The sequence below is a fragment of the Stenella coeruleoalba genome (assembly GCF_951394435.1).
Source record: "Stenella coeruleoalba genome assembly, chromosome: 20".
Lineage (NCBI taxonomy): Eukaryota > Metazoa > Chordata > Mammalia > Artiodactyla > Delphinidae > Stenella > Stenella coeruleoalba.
In genome coordinates, this window is record NC_137166.1 from 27345548 (window position 1) to 27365791 (window position 20244).

Below are 20244 nucleotides of genomic sequence, written 5' to 3' on the forward strand. Positions count from 1 at the left end.
TTGGTTAGGCGATAACAGCTGATTTTTATTTTTTCTATGTACTCTTCTACAGCTTCCAAATTCTCTACGATGAACACGTACTTCTTTTTAATATGAAGACAAATGAACTGGTAATTACAAAGAAAATCCTCCCCATCTTTAAGGCTGAGAGCCAGATCAAATGCTGCCTCCTACAGGAAGCCTTCCTGGAGTCCCAGCCAGGAATGAGGGCTCCCCCAACTCTGTGCCTGTACCTCTAAGAGTTCTTGTCTCATGCATGCCTCCCACATTAGACTGAGAGCTCGCAGGGGAAGCGACCAGGTCTGGCCACCTGTGTCCAACAGAATTAACCGTGATGGGCTGCGAGGTGTGCTCAAGATCATCTGCAGGGGTTCTACGGAGCGTGTCAGGCTCTACAAGCATCACCAGGGGAGGCGTGTCTCAGTCTTTGGAATGCTGGGGTGGAAACAAATTTGGACTGCTACGTTCCACAGTTCTTGCCACAAGAGGGCTTCGGGAGCGGCTGCGGGCCCCTGTGAGGTGTCGGCTTGGCAGTGGTGAGCTAGGGTGATGCAGCTGTGGAGAGGGCCAGATGGGAAGATGGGCCTAGCCCAGCCCAGAACGTTTATACTAAGCCAAGTCAGGGGCAGGCAAACGCCCATGCAGTAGATAAAGGTTTACAGTAGGCACCAGGTAGCTCTTGGGAACTACTACCCAACATCCAGCATTGGAATTGGGGACTCCGGGCTGTGAGTGGAGGGCTAAGGAGGTCCAAGGAGAGGGAGGACCAGGAAGGGGAGAGGGAGGGCTGGGGAGGCTGACAAAGGGTGATTGCCCTGGGCTCAGAGGGCCAGCATAACGATAGCCCGGCTCCCTCCCTGGGCTGTCATTATGCTCCAGGGAGGGAATGCTCCTCCTCCAGGGGTCTGGCTCAAAGCTCTGCCCCAACTCGTTTCCCCTGCGGGCCATCCTTAGATTAAAATGACAGGGGCTACAGAGCGCCCTCATGGTGATCACCAGAGACAGAACAGCTACGGCACATTCTTGTCCCGGGCTGGGGCACAGGGCCAAGGATGCCACCAGCCTCCAAGGTCCAAGGCCTGCAGATTCCAGCCGTGAGGGCCAGTCCAGTGGTGGTGCATTAAGACCAGCCTTGAGCCCCCTGAGCTGGACCCAAGAGGCAAGTAGCCCCCCGGCCAATTCAGAAGGCCCAGCTTGGGAGTCTGGCTGCCATGGCAACAGCCCCATCCTTCCGAGGTCCTTGGGCCTTCTCAAGTCTCCGGCTGGCTTGGCCTGGCTGCAGGGGCCGCAAGCAGCAGTGAAGAGAGACCACAACTCTGCTTCCTCGCATCGGCGGGGGGCTGGCGGCCTAGATGCGGCTGGACGAGGTGCTGCCCGAGCTGATAGGGAGCCTGGTACTGTCCGAGCTGCTCTTCAGAGGGGAGGGCCCACCCCGGGCCTGCAGGCGCATGGACCAGTACCAGAGGAAGATGAGGAAGCCTGTGGGGGGCACAGGGCTCAGAGGCTGGGGGCAGCCCCAGCCCAACCCCGCTCCCTTCCTTGGACCCAGATCTGCCCCTGTCCTCCTCCCTACACAGGTTCCCCACACCGATGTGATCCCCGGAGCACCTGCTATGCGCCAGGCACTGGGCAGTGCCCTGTACGTCATCTCACTTCATTCTCTCCAGGTTCCTTGAGATCAGACCTCATCATTACTTTTCTGTTTTACAAACGAGGAGACGGAGGCCCATGAAGATAAGGGGCCTGGCTGAGCCAGGAGTCAAGCAGCAGTGGTCAGCCTCCAGAGCCCACCTGCTTAAGTACCATGTGATACGCTCCTCCCCAAATCATAATACTGTGATTTATTAATAGCTCAGTAAATGTGTGCATTTATGAGCATGATTTATAATCCCTACAGAGTCCCCTTCACGTCACAGATGAGAAAACAAAGACTCACCTCCCTCACACACCACTCCCATTGCATGGGGACCCCATGCAATGGGGAGGACTTGGGCAGGAAAACAGGGAGGGCAAGGCCTCCTCCCTACCCAGCGTGGCCAAAAACAAAGGTAGGTGTGTGTGTATATGTGTGTGTGTGAATATGTGTGTGTGTGAGATGTCGGGGGGCGGGGGTAGAGGGGTGCAGGTAGAGCAGGAAGGGACCCTGATGGCATCAAGCCAGGCCCTCATGATCCAGCCCCTCCCCCCACCCCCGCCTCACTACTCCTTAGCCGTGCTCCTCACTATTCTTCCAACACATAACCTAGTTCTAGCCTCAGGACCTTTGCTCATGCTTCTCCCTCTGCCTGGAGCACTCCACCCCTAGACCAGGTCTCCTCAGCCTGTACCATGCGCTGCATCCCCTGGGCGTCTGTTACAAGGAGGATTCTGACTCGGCAGGCCTGGGGTGGGCCAGAGTCTGTGTTTGTAACAAGCTCCTGATGATGCCGATGCTGCTGGTCTGAGAAACACACTTGGAGTAACGGGCCCTTGATCTCTCCATGGCTCGATCCTTCTGTTGTCTTCAAATGTCTCCTGTACAGAGAGGCTTCCCTCCCCCAAGTGTCCCCCACCCAAGCTCAGACTGTCCACAACATCGCCCACTATTACTTCCCTCCTCTCCTAGATGCCCTTTGATGTCTGCGACCTTGCTTGTCACACCTGGCCTTCCCAGTAGAGATGAGCTCTGTGGAAGCAAAAGGCCCTTGCATGACCAGTTCACAACTACAGCACTAGGGCTTAACACAGGGCCTGTGCACTATAAGTACTCAACAAAGACTTGTCAACTATGGCCTGGATGCCCCCATTTTACGAATGGGAAGGCTGAGGTCCAAAGAAGGCCCTTCAGGTCATCTGGGTCATCCCTTCCCTGGTCTGTGCTCTATATATGGGCACCCTGCCTGGGCCAGGGGGTGGGGTTTTCTCCATGCCTACCTTGGAAGGAGGTGATGATGCTGAAAAAGTAGAGGACCACAAGCTGGAAGGTGCCAGAAGCAAAGGAGAAGAAGACCAAGGCCCAGGGCAGGCCGAGGACCAGACTGAGACCCAGCAGGGTCAGCACGTGGGGCCACTTCTGGGCGTGTGGGCGCAGCCGCACGATCTGCACCACCATCGTGCCCAGCATGGCCATGTTGAACAGGAACACCAGGCTGAAGAGGCCCAGGTTGGTGACGTGGCTGACCAAGGAGTCCCGGATCCAGCACCTATGGGCAAGGGCACGAAGGTTCGTTGCAAGGCCGGGCTGGCACGGTGCTTCCTGGGCCCTGGGCAGGCACCACGGTGAGCCCGAGTACAGGACAGCTGCTTTAAACACCACTGACTCAAGGGCCAAAAAGCCACTCTCCTTTCAATTCTCCTTTATTCCTTCTCTGTAGTCAAGAGAAAGGCTTAATTTGGTCCTAAAACGTTTTTAACACTTCTAACACTTGCTAGTCTCCCTTTTCAAAAAAAGCCAGACTTTAGGCCCACTGCTTTCATCAAGAATTTAGTACCAGGGTTTCCTTATTCCTGTGTTTGCTTTTATGACTACTCACTGTTCATGACAAGTAATGCTTGTTTCCCATTTATAGTTGATATAATTTTTTAAAAAATACATTTAACAAGCCAGATGATTTAAAGAAAAAAATTAAACAAATAATAATACAGATGGCACAAAGTGATGCAAAATCAGCTGAAATTTTCAAAACACTGAAGGAATGGAAAGGGTTCCTTCCTAGCCTAGGGCTCAGGAGCCCTGGAGTCTAGTCTGGTTCAGGGGGACACACAGGCCAGGCCACCACCAGCTTGGGTGAATTAGGTGAGTGGAGGAGGACTGGACTTCAGCCCCACTCATCCCCCAGCTGGGTGCCTTTGAGCAGCGTGGTGTGGATTCCTGCCTTCTCTGGGTCTCAGCCTTTCCATTTTTCCATGGGGAAGAGGATAGAAGGGTGCAGCAAAGGAACATGCTGGAGGCTCAGCTGCTCCAACCCATACTCCCACTTGCAAGTGGGGAAACTGAGGCCCAGAGAGGGGCTAGGACCTGTGCAAGGTCATCTGGCAAGTGACTGGCAGATCCAGGCCCGTTCTCACCCTCCCTGAGAAAAGGGTCACCCCAGTACCTCCAGCAGCTTGGCACCCAGGAGTCTCCTGGTCAGCGTGACCTGGGCCCAGGCTACTCTCTGACCTCTGCACCATGAGGCCCACCTTCCTGCCCCCACTGCACAAGCCACTCACATGGAAGGGTAGATGACACTCTCTGGGGTCCTGTGCACAGCTAGGATGATGGGGCCATAGTTGTTCACATCCACCAGTGCCACCAACGTCACCAGGAAGATGGGGAAGCCTGCAGGCAACAAAGCATGGAGCTCCATCTCCCGCCCTCTGAGGCCTGCCCTCCCCTTCCCTCTGGTGAGACCCCCTCTCAGACCTGTGGTCCCAGAGCTTACCCAGTCCCATCTGGGGCAGGTCCTCCAAGCTCGGACCCACCCTTCTCCTTTCCAGTTCTGGTTTCTCATAAAGGGAGCCCATCTCCCCTGACCTTACCCCTGCACCCTCAGCATCCTGGGGCCCCCTAGGGGAAAGGGCCTGCAGTTCCCTGCTGAGGGGCTGGCTGTCACAAGGAGAGACTGGAGGAGCAGACAGGACATTGGTGGGGTGGAGGACAGTTCAACAGGGGACATCTAGAGTTATACCCCGAGGGGATGTCTGCCCTGGGCCTCGACCTTGTCCATGAGGTGAAGATTGAGAGCTCCCTGGAAGGGTTGCCCACCACCAAACACCTGGATTTTGACAAAGAGCCAACTGAAGGAATTTCATATATATCAATGAAGTGAACCAAGAAAGGGCCGAATGAGAAACACGGGAGGAGCCGCAAGTTGGGGTCGGGGACATGTGGAGGTTGGTGGGCCTGTGCAATGTTCAAGGACTTGTGGTGTGTGCCCCTGGGCCTCCAGGTCTGACAAAGAGAGGTCTGGGCCACAGGTGAATTGGGTTGCTGTCGGCCAAGAACAAATACCAGGGCCACGGGGAACCTGTTACCTGAGGTTCATGGGGATCCACAGGCAGGGCCACCATGAGCCTGGGTGAATCAGGTGAGGACTGAATTACGGCCCCACCCATCCACAGCTGGATGCCTTTGAGCAGTGCACAACCTGCACATCCATACATGGTGGCTCCGTCTGCAAACCCCACTTGTAAAACAGTGACAGATGTAGAGAATATGTGAGCGTTTCGTGGGGACAGGGCTCATCACCTCATCTTCCTAAAGAGAACCTTGACCTAGCCAAGGTAAGCAACCCCTGAGAATGGGTGAGTGAAGGAAGCAAGTGAGGGAATGGTCAGAGGGGCAGGTGGAGAAGTGGAACCAGGTGCCCATGTTTCGCCAGAAACCAAGAGGAAAAGGCAGGTCTGGGGGGCCCACCAACCCCCTCCACCAACTCACCCCAGCCCACGATGCCCAGCTTGAGCAGGTAGCCTGGCACATAGGTGCCGAAGACCTCGACCACGAGTCGGTAGAGGTTGTAGCCCTCGAGGCCCATCCAGGAGAGGCAGGCGAGCAGGGAGAAGTGCAGAAAGATGGCACTGGCGCGGCAGGCAGCCTCGGAGCCTGCCAGGGCCACCGGCTCGCTGAGCAGGAAGCTCACATCCAGCAGGAAGACGGCCAGCAGCAGGTTCATGTGCACCTTGACGGTGTAATCCCTAGACTTCCTCCTGCACAGGGGAGGGTGGAGGTAGGGCAGGCAGGGTCACTCTGGTGGCCAGCGTGGGAAGGCAGGGAGGAGGGAGGAGGGAGGGGGGGAGGGGGGAGGGGGGAGGGAGGTGGGAGGTGGGAGGTGGGAGGTGGGAGGTGGGAGGTATGCCCGCCCACCCCTACTCCTCCAGGCAGCCTTCCCAGGCTACACGCGCGCGCACACACGCACGCACACACACACGCGCGGCCTCCCGTGGCTACAGCTAGGCTCTGTCCCCGTGCACCTTCCATGTGTCCAACACCCACAGGCTCAGACACCGTGTGTGCATCTAACGGCAGATTTAACCAAGCACAGCGAGGAAGACAAATCAGCCACTACAATCAACCAGATGCTCCCAAAGTCAGAAGGGAAAGACTGGATTTTTTGCTGTTTTGGAGAATCCATGCCACCCACGTTCTGTGTCTGCCTATCTGTCTGCACTACTGTGCATCTGTGAGCACACGCTGTGTGGCCTGTGTCCTTGAGGTTGCAAGTCTGTGTGTGCACGTCCTGCTCCCATCCCAAGATACTGTGTGGTGCAGGGCACTGTCAGCCTTCCTGTCCCCAGCCTTTCTGTCCACCTGGCACCATCCACTGCCTGCTCCAGAGAGTGCAGAAGAACACCTACCATCCTGGATCCCCATGCCCACCCTACCCCTAACTTGAGGTACCACCTTAGGCTGGCCCCATCCCCCTCACCCTCAGTGTACTCATCTGTGAAGTGGGAGGACGGCCCCCCTCGCAGGGTTGGGGTGAGAGTTACACTGATACGAAGCATCCGGCACAGATGAGGTGCTCAGTCCCTAAGGGTTCCTGTCCCTCTGTCCTGGGGCACTTTTGTGATCAATGGGCAGGTGCTGGGAGGGGCTTGTGCCCTCACCCCCAGCTCTCCACTCAGCCTGCCAGCCATCCCTCCTCATCGCCTGCTCCAGCCCCACCACGTGTGCAGCTGTGGCCACGCCTTCACACGGCTCTACCCTCCCCGATCCCCGCAAGAACAGTGAGCACACTCCAAGAGTCTTCATTCTACAGCAGAACTAAGGATGTCTCCCTTCCACGCAGACGGGTCCAGGGCCCAACTACAGGTGGGCCTCAGTTTAGGCCGAGCCCAGCACTGCCAGTCCAGACCCACACACAGCCGGTCTGAGGGCGGGTGGAGGCGTTCTTCACTCCACCGAAGGCGGCCCCTTCTCTCAGCAGGCACCCCAACGACTGGGGTGACACACGCCTCCATGGAGCCAGGGGGTCGGGCCTCAAAACAGGCACTAGGGAACAGGGGCTGAAGGCTCTACCTGTCCACAGCGGCCACTGCCAGGCAGCTCCGCTAACCCAGGCCTTGTGGGCCTGGAGCCAGCCTGCTTGGGTTCAAGCCTGCTGCTACCACTTCCCCGCTGTGTGACCTCAGTCAAGTCACTTACTCTCTCTGAGCACTCTTCCATAGGGCCCTTGCGAGGATGAACCAAGTTCACGCGTGTAAAGCACTTAGAACAGTGTGCGGCATGTGGGCCGCGTGATGTAAGTGTCCACCATTATCATTACCATCACTGTCACATTATCATGTGCCCCCAGCGGTAGCACATCTGGTTATTCGAAGACAGGAATCTAGATTCTTATGTCAACTCTCCCAATTTTAAATGTTGGCAGTTAATGTAAACCGGAAATGCTATGTTACCCAAACACCACAGATCTGAGCAGGAAATGCCCCCCTGGGGGTCAGCTGGCTGCACCTCCCAGGGCTTCCAAAACTATACACACGTTTCGGGGTCAGGCCAATTTCCAGGGTGGGTCTCCCTCAACGTGGGGTCCCAGCCCGGGGGCCTGGAATGGAGGTTCTCCCTGCCCCCTTCCCTCTTGCTCCCAGGTCCTACCTAGAGCAGAGGTAGGCAGCGATGGTGAGGACGCAGGCCACGGCGGAGATGACACAGCCCACGTACGAGAGGAGAGTCAGGTAGTGCTTGTGGATGGCGTCCACCTCCACAGAGGTAACCTGGGTCCACGAGGCAGGTCAGGGCTGGCCTCAGTGCCCCCAACTCGACACTGAGGGTTTGCCCAGATGGCGGTCTAACCCGTGGTCCCTGGACGGCCTTGGGCGTCTATGAACCACACCTGCCCCCCAAACTGAGAAGAGTGTGGTCCCATGAGTGCATTTTTCACCACATTCTCAAATGGATCCCTGTCCCACCAAGGTCAAGAACCCTCCACCAGAGAATCCCTTTTCTGTCCTGGCACTAATTATTTTTCTGTAGCATTCAAAACAGAAATAAGTTTCCTGTGAGGCAGTGAGCTCGCCACGCCCAGAGAGAGCTGGAAGACCACTCCGGTCCCTCAGATGCTAGGGTCCTAAGAGCTGGGGAGAATGAGCCTAGGACACAAAGCTTCTGAGATCTCGGGGGCACTGAAGTCCATCACAAGGGCCTCAGCATCCCCTTGAGGGCTCCTTAGAAACATACTCCTGGCCCCACCCCAGCCCTGTGGAATCAGAATCCTAGGTTAGGACCAGGAACCTGCATTTTTATCATGCACCAGATTTTGGGAATAAAGAACAAGGGCTTTAGAGACCAGCTCTTCTACTTACTACTAGCTGTGTGAACTTGAGTACATTGCCTAACCTCTCTGAGCCTCAGTTTCCTTATCTATAAAATGGGACAACAACAGGAGTCACCTCGGGGCTTGTTGTGAGGAATGGATAACATATATGCGAGAAGTGGCCACACAGCAAGAACCCGGCCTGTGTATGGGAGCAGGGAAGGAGGGGGCCACGCACCATCAGCACTGCAAAGTAGGTCAGGTGGTTGCAGAGGCAGGACGTCTGTGTCTCTCTCCTGATGGTCTCACAGCCCACATCGCTCCAGCTCCCGGGGCTGCTCACTGAGGAGGGGTCAGCATGGGGCTCTGAGATCAAGCCCAGCACCCCAGCACCCCACTATACCCCACAAATGCACGACTGCATCACTCTTCTGAGCCTTTGCTCCCCTCAGCAGATCCCTAGCCTGACATCACTCCCTCTTCAAAGCCCACCTTCCTCCAGGAAGCCCCCCTTGATTAACTCCATCTCCCCCACCTTCCAGGACCCCCTGGTACCTGCCTCCAGGTACCTGCCCAGCTCAGAGGCCCCTCCACACTCACATGTTAGGTCTTCCACCCAGAATACACACTGTAGAGTGACATTCTTCTGTAGGGACAGGAAAGAAGGGGAGTGGGTCTCACGACAGTCTACTCCCTTCCAGCCAGGCTGAGGGAGTCAGTGCCAGGGCCCCACCCCTTTCGTACCTGACTGGCCGATGCCCTCAGCCAGTCGGTCATTTCGTTAAAGACAAGTGATTCAGAAGAGAGGGGGACAGGAGGACATGGCCAACAGGGACCCTCGTGTCCTTGGTTGCTTTGCTCACACTCACCGGCTGTGGCTGGTGCTGGAAGGTGAGCACCATGGGCTCCGAGAGGTTGGCTACTTTGGTGTTCTGCACGACGATACCCAAGACCTTCTCCCCCAAGACCTGACTGGAATTCTTGTCCTAGGTATATGGGGTGGGGGAAGAGGGTAGGGAGGGGGCTCAGGACTGAGAAGAAAAGCTCAGAAGTTCCCCAGACCTTCTAGACTCCTGTCTCTGCCCAGCACATTGCTCCCAGATTTTGAGTCTCCCTCTGGAAAAAGATTCTTGCGAGGGTAGTCATTTACACCATAGTGAGAATAACACTCTCCCAGGTCTAAATCTCCCAGGGAGACCTGCACGTTGCTGTCCGATTTCTGACTTTACAAGGACTCTTGGAGGAAGGGGCTGGGCTCCATGCCTACCCTTCCACCTCTCCGTCAGACAGAAGCTGCTTTCCCCCGGGGGAGGGCCCGAGGACGACAGCCCCATACCTGGAACAGGGCTTGGCTGCTGAAGTCTACCAGGAGGAGTCTCTTCTCAGCCTCCTGCCTCTGGCCCTTGGTCTTCTGGAAGAGCTCGCGGGGCAGCAGCACCGAGTACTCCAGGATCTCGCTCTGCTCCCCCTGCAGACCAGAGTCCCACGGGGGCTCAGCCAGAGGTGGGCCTCCAGATCCCCCCACATCCCCCCAGCACATGCCTTCCTGGGCGCTGCCATCTCTAAGCCCACCTCCTCCAGGAAGCCAGGCCTGACTCACAACAGCCCTTCTCACCCCTCCTTTCCCTGGCACCAGCGCTGGCTGGGGCGCTTGTCGTTAGAGCCCAGGGCCCCAGGGGCAAATGGGCCTGGGAGAACCACGTGGTATTCTGGTGTCTGGGCTTCAGACACTGACCCTGCCTATGGCTCCCTGGTGTGCTGGGGGATAAGAAAGGCAGGGTGTGTAGCCCTCTGCCCCCAACTAGGCCCACCAAGGGCAGGCTCACAAGAGGGCTGCAGGCACAGGCATTTTGGTGTTGGTTGTCTGTCCACAAGGATGTGCCACAGGAGCCCCCTGTGCAGGGACCAGGTCCCTCCCCACCTCTGTCCCCACCACTGTATCAGGAAGGGTCCTCAGTTCCACCGGGTAGCCACTGAGGTAGTCTTTGGGCCTGAGGCCTTCCTCATCAGCACACATCTGGCTCCCGGAGGCCCAGAGGAGGGGAGTGCTCACGGCCTCCACATCTGCTTCCTGCCCTGGCCACTATCCTGACCCCTGACCTCCCGCTGGGAGTGGATGCGCAGGTCCTGGAGGCTGGCTGTGGGCTGGAGCTTCCACACCGTGGCGTTGACCAGATCTTCCTCAAAGGACACCGTGTCCCCTGTGAAGTTCACAGAGGTCAGCTTCGACTCCAGGCTCTGCAGCTGCCTGGCAGTGGGGAGAGAGGGTGGGTGACTGCTGGGTGTGAGGGGCGGATCCAGGCGGGCAAGTAGGCAGGGAGACAGAGGGAGAGGAGAGATTCAGGCAGATACACAGGAAAGAATGTGGGGCAGACAGAATGACCTGCGGGGGTGGCAGGGAGTTAGCCAGAGCGTCAGAGCAAACAGGAAAGGAGGGGGGTGGGGACCTATCCTCGGACGCGGCCACCAGGTTGTGGGCCCAGTTCTGCCTGGACCGACCCACTATGTGCAACAGAGCAGCCCTACCCATCTCTGGGCCTCAGTCTGCTGAGCTGTAAAATGGGTCAATCCTTTCACTTTATTGGTGGAGAGGAGGGCTTGGGTGCGGCTGACCTGGGCTGGTGGGTGTGACATTTGTTTTTAACGACTCAGGCAGGGGAGGGGCTTGGCCTCCAGGGCTGTATCTCAATTCCTCCCGGAGAAGATGGAAAGATGAGAACATTCCAGCCCCAGGGGAGGTTTCCATACAGCCGCCTGCTCCAGGTCCCTGCCCTGCCCTGCCCTGCCCTACCCGGGTCTGGGGGATGCCGCCTCCTTCCCCCTCACACACTGGGACCCACACTTACTGGTCCGTGGGGGTGAACGGGGGTCTCCTTGAGCTCTTCCGGGGATGCTTCAGAAACTGGCTGAGCCGCTGGAGGTCCCTTTTCAGCTCACATGTGTCCACCAAGGCGCTGTGGGAGGTCTTCAGGGGAGGAGCTGGGGGAGAGGGATGGACAGACCCACCAAAGGCTGTTGAATGAGGTGCCCGGCCACACTCATTACACTCTCCGTTAATCCTCCTGTGATTCTGAAAGCTTCTATCCCCATTTTATGGAGCAGGAAACAGGCTCCAAGAGGTGCAGTGGACTCCCCCAAGTCACTCAGAGCTGCAGCCAGCCAGACGGGGCTCTGTCCTGTGGAGCCCCCGCAACTCCAGCCCCAGCAGGGTGGGCTGGGACACACCTACCCAGGCATGCTTCTGACACACACAGGGAGCTGGGAGGGCCAGTTCCCCAGGGCCAGCCAGGCCCCCTTCAGGAGGAGCTGGCGGGTGGGGGGCTTGTGTGCTGGCTCCAGGCCCTCCACCCGGGTACCATGCACCCAAGGGCTGCAGACTCAGGCACCTCCAGGGCTCAGACGGGACTCAGATGAGGTAGGCAGACGGGAGGAAGGACATGTGGGGAGGGGGCATGCCCTATGCCAGCAAGGAAGGCAGGCCCTGTGCTCCCATCTGAATTTACAAGGCAGAAAGCCTGCTTTTTAGATCATTTGAAAACCCTGGCTCATGTTTTCAAAAAACTCTCTACAGACCAAATAAGGCCAGGCCAGATCTGCTCTTCAGGAAGTCAATTTGCAGCTATGCCTGACTTTGCCCTAAACCCTCCCAGGTTGGGGCAGAATCCCAGCCTGGGGGCGGGGAGCCCCATCTACCGCCCTGGCCCCTGTCTGCTGCCCTGGGCAGCACCTGGGCCCACTGCTGCCACCCCCCAGCATTTCCAAGGGCCCAGAGCTGCTAACATATTCAACGCCATTTACCCCCCCCCCCCCACGCATGGCAGCCCCGCCCCAAACTGGAGCTGCCTGAAAGGCCCCAGAATCAGGGAAATCCTAGACCCTGAGTAGAGCCTCCACCTCCTTTGGGCCACCCCCTCCTCCCTGCCCCCACTCAGCACTGAATAGAAGGCAGCGGCCACACCACACCTGTCACACCCCAGCCAGACACACAGTCTGCACACCTCAGTGTCAGCCTCCGGCCTCGCTGCGTCCTGACCTCTCACCTCTTGCTCTCCCCCACACCCCTGCCCCCATCCCCTCATGCCAGTCAGCTGCTGGGTTCAGATCCTGGCTCCCTCACTCACTAGCTGTGCCACTTTGTGCCTCGGTTTCTCCTCCGAGAAATGGGGATAAACACTCTAGGTGATGCTGATGAAGCAGAATTTTTCCTCCGCCTCCTGACCTCCAGGCCCGTCTCTCCATTCGCTCTGCTCCCACCCCGTTCACTCACCATCCTCTACCTGGGCCTTCCCCGCAGTCCCGTCGCTCCATTCGCTCTGCTCCCATCCCGTTCAATCATCGTCCTCTACCTGGGCCTTCCCCGCAGCCGCTGGATGGCACTTCGCCCCTCCGCCCTCACCCCTAACTTCCCACAAACCTCCCCAAAGCACACCGTGGATCACACTCTTCCACTCCTCGGACACCTTCCCTGGCTCCCCACTGCCTGCGCACAGAGCCCCTGCTCCGCGACCTGACACTCGGCCCGTCTGCTTTAACCCCGCCGCGCATTTTGCCCTCCCCGCCTCCAGGCCTTCGGCCAAGCTGCTCCTTGTGCCTGGAAGTCGCCTTACTGTGGAAGGAGAAGATGAAGCCGGCCGCACTGGGCAGACTGGTGTTCTGGGGGCTCCACCAGGAGCTGACAGAGGTGGCGAACAGTGGGGCCCCCTCGGCCAGGCTCTTCTCCTGCTGCCGGAAGCACAGGAGGTCAGAGGCTTGGTTACTCAGCACGAAGTCGCTCTTGCCGTAGCGAAGATGCAATTTCCCAGCATGGCGGTTCCAGTAGAGGCAGAAGTGGTAGAGGCCCCTGGGATGAGGGAATGACCTAGGAGCCAGATGGGCTCCAGGGAAGGGCGCATGGACTATGAGGGCCTCCTCAGTGTTCTTGATGGAGATGTGCAGCTCAGATGTCCGCTTATAATGGAGGCTGCTGTTCTGCGTCTGGTTCCGCTGGCCACAGAAGCGGAAGTCTTCCCGGGGGCCCCCGCCACAGGCACCTGAGGAAGCAGAGACTGCAGATGGGACTCTGGGCCCAGGGGCAGGCTCCGGGCCCAGAACACAGGAGCCCAGTGCCTAGGACCCACACACATTCCAAGGACCTATACCTCAAAGGGTCTCCAAAAATGTGAGTCTACCCTATTCAAAGATTATTGGCTTCAAAATATGAAAAGAACAAACTCAAAATCAATAATAATTTCAAAGACAAAATAATATTTTAAATAGCAATAAAACATTTAATGAGGCCATGCCTGCCACAGACAGTTGTGCAGGCTGTGTACTGCACAAGGATGCACTGGCTGCAGAGGTGAGTAGGGCCAAAACCCAGTCCATGTTCCTTTCTCCAAGGTACCATCATCCACTTGCTAAGCTGTGTCCTCAGGCCTGTGCCTGCCCAAAGGGGTTAGTGGATGTGCTGGCAGCTGACCTAGACATCCTTAACATAAGGATGGCATTTTAACTAAGTCCTAGGGTACCTCCAGGAAAGCCTACCTGGAACCAGGAGCAGACCCAGCAGGAACGGCACTGTCTGCAGCAGCACTTGGGCAGCCATCTTCCTCCCCAAAGTCACCCTGAGAAGTCACCGCCTGAAAGAGGACAGGAGTGTTGGCTTGAGGGCCTGACCCACAGGGTGGCTGTGCCAACCCTGAAGAGGGAGAAGCCAGGGTAGCGTGGATGTGGCATATGAGGTGGGGAGGCAAGTGTGGAAACAGTCCGTGGACCTCCCCAGAGCTGCCAGGAGCTGAGCATCAAGAGGCAGTGGCTAAAAGAAGACATACAAATGGCCAACAGGCACACGAAAAGATGCTCCACAGCGCTAATTATTAGAGAAATGCAGATCAAAACTACAGTGAGGTATCAACACACAGGTAGAACGGCCATCATTAAAAAGTTTACAAATAACAAATGCTGGAGAGGGTGTGGAGAAGAGGGAACCCTCCTACACTGTGGGTGGGAATGTAAATTGGTGCAGCCACTATGGAGAACAGTATGGAGGTTCCTCAGAAGACTAAAAATAGAGTTGTCATATGATCCAGCAATCCCACTCCTGGGCATATACCCAGACAAAACTATAATTCAGAAACATGCATGCACCCCTATGTTCATAGCAGCACTATTCATAACAGCCAAGATATGGAAGCAACCTACACGTCCATTGACAGAAGAATGGATAAAGAAGATGTGGTACATATATACAACGGAATACTACTCAGCCATACAAAAAATGAAATCATGCCACTTGCAGCAACACAGATGGACCTAGAAATTATCATGCTAAGTGAAGTAAGTCAGACAGAGAAAGACAAATACCATATGCTACCACTTATACGTGAAATCTAAAATATGACACAAATGAACATATCTATGAAGCAGAAACAGACACACATAGAGAACAGACTTGAGGTTGCCAAGGGAGGGGTGGGGAAGGGATAGATTGTGAGTTTGGGATTAGTACATACAAACTATTACATATAGGATGGATAAACAACAAGATCCTACTTTATAGCACAGGGAACTATATTCAGTAACCTGTGATAAACCATAATGGAAAAGAATATGAAGAAGAATATATATGTATAACTGAGTCACTTTGCTGTACAGCAGAAATCAATACATCGCAAATCAACTATTCTTCAATAAAATAAAATTAAAATGCAAAAATTAAAAAAAATTAAAAAGAGGCAGTGGCTGAGTTCAAGTCCCAGCTCCACCTCTTGCTCGCTGCATGACCCTGTAAGAGGGTCATGGAAAACAGGACGAATAATAGTACCTCCCTCCAGATCCAGCAGTGATGGGGTCATCAGGCTAGAATCGGTGGGGGGAGAGGTTCCCCAGCACCACCAGGAACCACCCCAACCACGCTGCCCCCTCCAGGCCTGAAGAAGACACAGGAAAAAGGGGGCTTGCAGGGCTCTCCTCCTGGAACCTCACCATCATCATCCCTAAGACCCAGCTCAGAGGTCACCTCCTTCAGGAAGCCTTCCTCAACTCCCTCTACAGTCAGTCCTGGCCTCCTTTGGCTCTCTATGTCTGTGTGTCTGTTTCTGTTTCATAGGGTCCCGTTAGCCAACTCTGGGAGGTGCAGGATGGTACATCCCTCCTCCTCGTGCTAGCCAGGGAGCTGCTGATCCATCTCTGTGCACAGGGCCTAGTGTGCACGGAGGTCGCTGGGCAGGTGGACAGTGAGGGAAATGGAGTGAAGGATCAGTGCAGCCACAGCGCCCTCTACAGCCAAGGGATAGAGGAGACAGGCACTTCCTGTTATGGCCACCAGGGGGAGCCAGTTCCCAGGGCAGCTGGAAAGGCACGGGGACGTCCCAGTCTGGCCGGGAGACATAGTGTGGCCCAAGTCGGGGGAGATCCAGTTCCCCTCAGCCCCATCCTCTTGTAGAATGCCCCGCCCCCAGCCTCTATTAGCTGAGTACCTACTACCTGCCAGCCTGTGCTGACCCACCCCCTCACCCCTATACCTGTATTAATCTTCATTCCAACCCTGTGAAGTCAGCCCTACCATTGGCCCATTTCACAGACAGGGAACCTGAGATCCAATGAATTAAATGACTTGCCCAAGATTGTTCCAGACATCAAAGGCTTTCCCTGCCTGGTCAGGACTGTAGTGCCTGGCAGGGAACCTGCGTGCCTGGTACTTATAGAGAGATGCCGGGTGGCTTGGCCCTCCCCACTGCCAGCTGGCCTTATGACTGAGCTGGGTGCTGGCAGTCACGAACAGCCATCCTCATCCTGTGAGGCGCTACATATGGCTGTGGTGACAGATGCAATCATCTGCCACAAGCCAGACAAAAGGAAGCCTGGCAACTATGGGGCATGAGAGGAGTTTGACTTTGGGAGGAAACCAAGGAGGGCTTCCAGGAAGAAGTGGCTTTTGGATGGAATATTTAAGGGCAGCATTAAATGGAGGGGTGGTCCATGCAGGAGTTCACTGTCTCCTTCCTGGTCTGGGCCTTCCTTGAACAAAGCTGGCCCCCTCAAGCTAGAGCCCGTCTCCAGTGTCCCACCATGTGTAATGGAACCCCAATTTCTAGGGCCTGGTCAGTCTAATCATTGGTCAGTTGGCTTCATCATCCTGCCCTGGTGACATCACAAGACCCCTGAGAGGAAGGATGTGGAAGTGTTTGGGGGAATGGCCGCTGTTTCCTACATTGTGATATTTAAGGTTTCACTCTACGTCCCCTCTGAGCATTTTGGCTCCTTTTGGGGTTTTTTTTTTTGGTTTTTGGTGTTTTTGTTTTTAGGGAGAAGGATTGATTTATTACTTGCTGCAAGTAAGGAGAACACCGGGGATCTTTCCAAAGCAGTGTCTCCCATTTTGGCTCCTTTTGAAACTGCCACTCCAGACCAGTGAAAGGAAATCCAGCATCCAGGGACAGAAACATGTCTCTCCTGGACCCTTTCTCTTTCCTTCTTTTTTCTGCCGGTCACTGTCGCTGTCTACATCTGATCCCCAATCCAAATGACACCTCCTCCAGGAAGCCCCCCCCCGACCCCTGCTTTGACCCCTGCTTTATATTTCTGAACTCAGAGCTCACAATCACTTTGCAAATTTGGCCCCAATTTTCCATCTATGGCATTTGGATTCAAGGCCCAGAGAGGGCCAGTGATTTCCTGACATCATACAGAAAACAAGGATGGAGCTGGCCAGAATCCATGTATCTCTCCGGCCCACTGACCTTCAAAGTGAGCTACCACTATCGGTATACAGGGCCCAGGACAGGGCAGAATCATCTGCTTTCATCAATCCTCCTGGATTGATTCCTTTGAGAGCAAAAAGGTGGAAACAGAGAGTGAGCTCCCCATCACTGGAGGGATACAAGTGAGGCTGCACCACTGTGAACTACCATGATTCCAACAGACAGGGATCAATGGCATGACCTGACATTCCTGGCTCCTGAATAGCCACTCCAAGGTGAACAACTCTAGTCCTATGGACATTCTTGGGATTTGAGGGGAGGGACTGCCTGGCTTCCTTTAACCCACCCTTAGTAGACTCTGGAGGCAGACTGTCTGGGTTCAAATCCCAGTCCCCCTACTCAATAGCTGTGTATCCTTGGGCTAGTTACTCACCCTCTCTGGGCCTCACTCTCATCACCTGTAGATAGGAATAAAAATTGAGACTCCTGCAAGGGTCGTTGTGAGAATTAAATGAATTGATACCTGTAGAGGACTTAGAGCAGGGCCATGCACACGGCACGCACCATAGGTGTCAGCTAGATATCTCTGTATCCTTCCTGACCAGCTCACGCGTGCCCCTCAATCAACCCCTGGGCCTGTCACAGGTTCCTACTCCTACCCCTTCCCTCCCACCCTCCATGTAATCCCCTCGGGGCCCCCACAGCCAGCTCAACTTCCAAAGCACCTTGATGGGAAATTCTTAGAGCATGAATTTCCTTTCCGGGAAGATTGAAACCCCACCCAGAAAACTTCCCTCCTCACAGCCTGGAACTGAGCCTGTCCCCAGAAGCCTCTGAAGGACAGGAGAGCTGAACTGGGGCACCATCTACGTTATCGTGAAATCCTCAGGGCCACCCTGTAAGGCTGGCCCTACTGTTTTGCCATTTTACAGATCAGGAAACTGAGACTAGGGAAGGGCCATCTGTTCCGAGATCTCCACCAGTGGGGCCAAGACACAGACCTCAGTCTCACCCTAGAGAACTCCTTGCAGCGCTGGCACTGTCAGTTTCTACAGATGTATGCCCCCCTGGCTTTGGGAGACCCCCAAAGAAAAGGAGAGAAAAATGGTGGGGCCGGGGTCAGCCAAGACCACAGGCAGTGCAGACAACTCCAGCCTGGGAGAGAGGATTTGGGGGGCCGAGCCCCCTAGGGATGCCCCCATCCCCCAGCTCCCCTTCTGGAGCAGCTGCCCTTGACCTCAGGCCTTCCGTAAACACAGGGAACAAAACAGTCTGGCCAGCCTGACACAATGGGGGCCACCATCACAGAGTCCCCAAGGATCCAGGCAGAGCGGAGGGGACCAGGGCTCCTTTAAGCCGAGACTCCCCGGCTGCCCGTCCCCAGGGCTGGCTGGGCCCGGGAGGAAGGGCCCCGGGCTGCGGCTGCGCAGGCCCAGCCCTGCCCATCCTCGTGGTGGGGGAGGGGGAAACGGGCAGGGCACCCGTGGCTCACTTTCTCCCGCCGGGGCCTGAGTCACTTCCTCTGCCATCCATGTAGAGCCACGAGTCACCGCTGGCCCAGTCCAGGCTCCTGGAAAACCCATTTCCTCGGAGGATGGAGGTGGAAGTTGAGTGGACAGGACCTGGGCAGCTCTGCGGTTAACCCTTCCTGGGGAGGCACCTCCCCAGGAAGATGACCTGGACCTGGGCCCCCATACCTTTCCTTCTCCTGCCCGTAACATACACTGTGGACCACTAACTTATCCACCCCCCGGCCAACCTGTCTCTCTGTCTGGAATGCCTTTCCTAACTCCATGACCCAACTCATCTTTTGAAACTCAGTGAAGACATACCCTCCCCATGAAGCTTTGCCTAAGTGCCCATCTGCCATCAGAACTAACTTCTGTGTTCTGGGTGGGGCTCAGGGAAGGGGGCCAACCATGACCTACACTCAACCCTAGGTGCTCCCTTTGCCACGAGGAGTTAATATCAGAGGTACCCAAACACACCCACGGGTCAGAACCACCCGAGGAAGTTCACTAAAATGCAGATCCACAGGCCCCTGCACCCGGAGGAGCAGATGCTACAGGTCTGGGGTGGGGCTCGGGAGTCTGGCTTTAACAGGTGTCCTGTTGACTGACACTCCGCGGGCTTAGAGCCACCGGCTTACAAGGCTGGGATGACACCAGGAGTCCTGTTTACCAGAGGCAGAGGCGGGGAGGGCCCAGTCCCGAATCACTCAGATGGTGAAAGGTTGGCCCTGGACGGGGTCCGGGACAGCTTGCTTCCCCACAGTACCTCTTCTCAACCTCACTGGTGGTGAGGATGAATCACCACCCTGCCTGGTTCACCCAGCGTTTAGCAGGGTGCCAGGAACCTGGAAGGAGCCTCCCAAGGCACAGCTGGGCGCAGGAGGGCGTGGGTGGGGGAAGGAGCCCCTGCCTGAGTGGGTCTTCAGGTGTGAGCCTGGTCTTGCCCTCCTCGGGGGAGGCGGGGGGAGCGACAGTAGAGAGAGGACCCAGCTCAGCTCTGCAGCTCCAGCCCCCATCCTCAACTGCTCTCCAGTGGGGGGAGGGGAAGAGGGGGCAAAAGGGAGCTGCCGGCTAGGCCCCTCCCCCGAGCCCTGGGCAAAGGGCCTTAGGAAAGAAGGATTTGGCCAAGGGTGGGTTGGCGAGCGTGAAGTCCTTGAGGGCAGAAGCACACACGAGTGTGGATGTAGGTGTGCGCGCACGTGTGCGCACCACACGTGTGCGAGAGTGAGGAGGAACGTTAGAAGAGAGCGGAGGCTCTACCGCAGGTGTTTCCTCCACAGGAGTGGTGTCGGGGGTGGAGAGGACCCTCCACCAGCCGTTTCCAAACTCTTTTGTGAATGTCAATCTAACTTAGAAACACCACGTACCCAACAAACAAATGAGGTGCCCCATCAGAGCCGGCGGGACCCCGGACCACGCCTCACTCCCAGCCCAGCCGCCAGCCTCTCAGCAGCGCCCGTGGCTCCTGGCAGCACAGCTGGCACACATGGAGCCCCTCTCTCCTCCCTCTCGTCCTGCTCTGCAAGCCGGGTGACCGAGGCCCCAGCTAGGTGACCACACAGAACTCCCCACAGGAAGGGTGTTCTGGCCTGGCTGGGGAAAACAGAGTGACCTCAGGTTTCAGGAATTTTTCTACAATAAAAGAGAATAAAAATTAAGCTAGCTGCCTGCCCGCAGGGGCTGGCGGATGCCAAGGCCTGGCCTGCTCACTGCCCGGATGGGTCCCACATTCGTGCACCAGACCCGCTGGAGGGCTGCCCCGCCCGCGCAGGGCCCACCACCCCACACCTTCTGGTCCAGCCACGTCCCTGGGCCATGGCTCCCTCTGCGTGCCCAGAC

The 20244-nt window shown here is 56.4% G+C and overlaps 1 protein-coding gene across 5 annotated transcripts in view; it reads right to left on the reverse strand.

Moving 5' to 3' along the window:
* ADGRG1 (adhesion G protein-coupled receptor G1) overlaps positions 1-20244 on the reverse strand; it is a 40247-nt gene continuing 20003 nt past the window's right edge. For 3 of the 5 annotated variants that reach the window (XM_079908574.1, XM_079908573.1, XM_079908572.1), the window contains exons 2-14: positions 13737-13831; positions 12821-13243; positions 11060-11192; positions 10314-10488; positions 9550-9681; positions 9083-9199; positions 8814-8859; positions 8452-8555; positions 7556-7674; positions 5399-5667; positions 4192-4300; positions 2914-3182; positions 1-1479 (exon numbers count right to left, since the gene is read on the reverse strand). In XM_079908574.1, coding sequence (XP_079764700.1) covers positions 1349-1479; positions 2914-3182; positions 4192-4300; positions 5399-5667; positions 7556-7674; positions 8452-8555; positions 8814-8859; positions 9083-9199; positions 9550-9681; positions 10314-10488; positions 11060-11192; positions 12821-13243; positions 13737-13797 — 2088 coding nt within the window. In that variant the 5' untranslated portion in view covers positions 13798-13831 and the 3' untranslated portion in view covers positions 1-1348. Of the gene's footprint in view, positions 1480-1505; positions 1700-2913; positions 3183-4191; positions 4301-5398; positions 5668-7555; positions 7675-8451; positions 8556-8813; positions 8860-9082; positions 9200-9549; positions 9682-10313; positions 10489-11059; positions 11193-12820; positions 13244-13736; positions 13832-20244 lie in introns of those variants that run through there. The other 2 variants (XM_079908575.1, XM_079908576.1) reach the window with 2 other exon arrangements.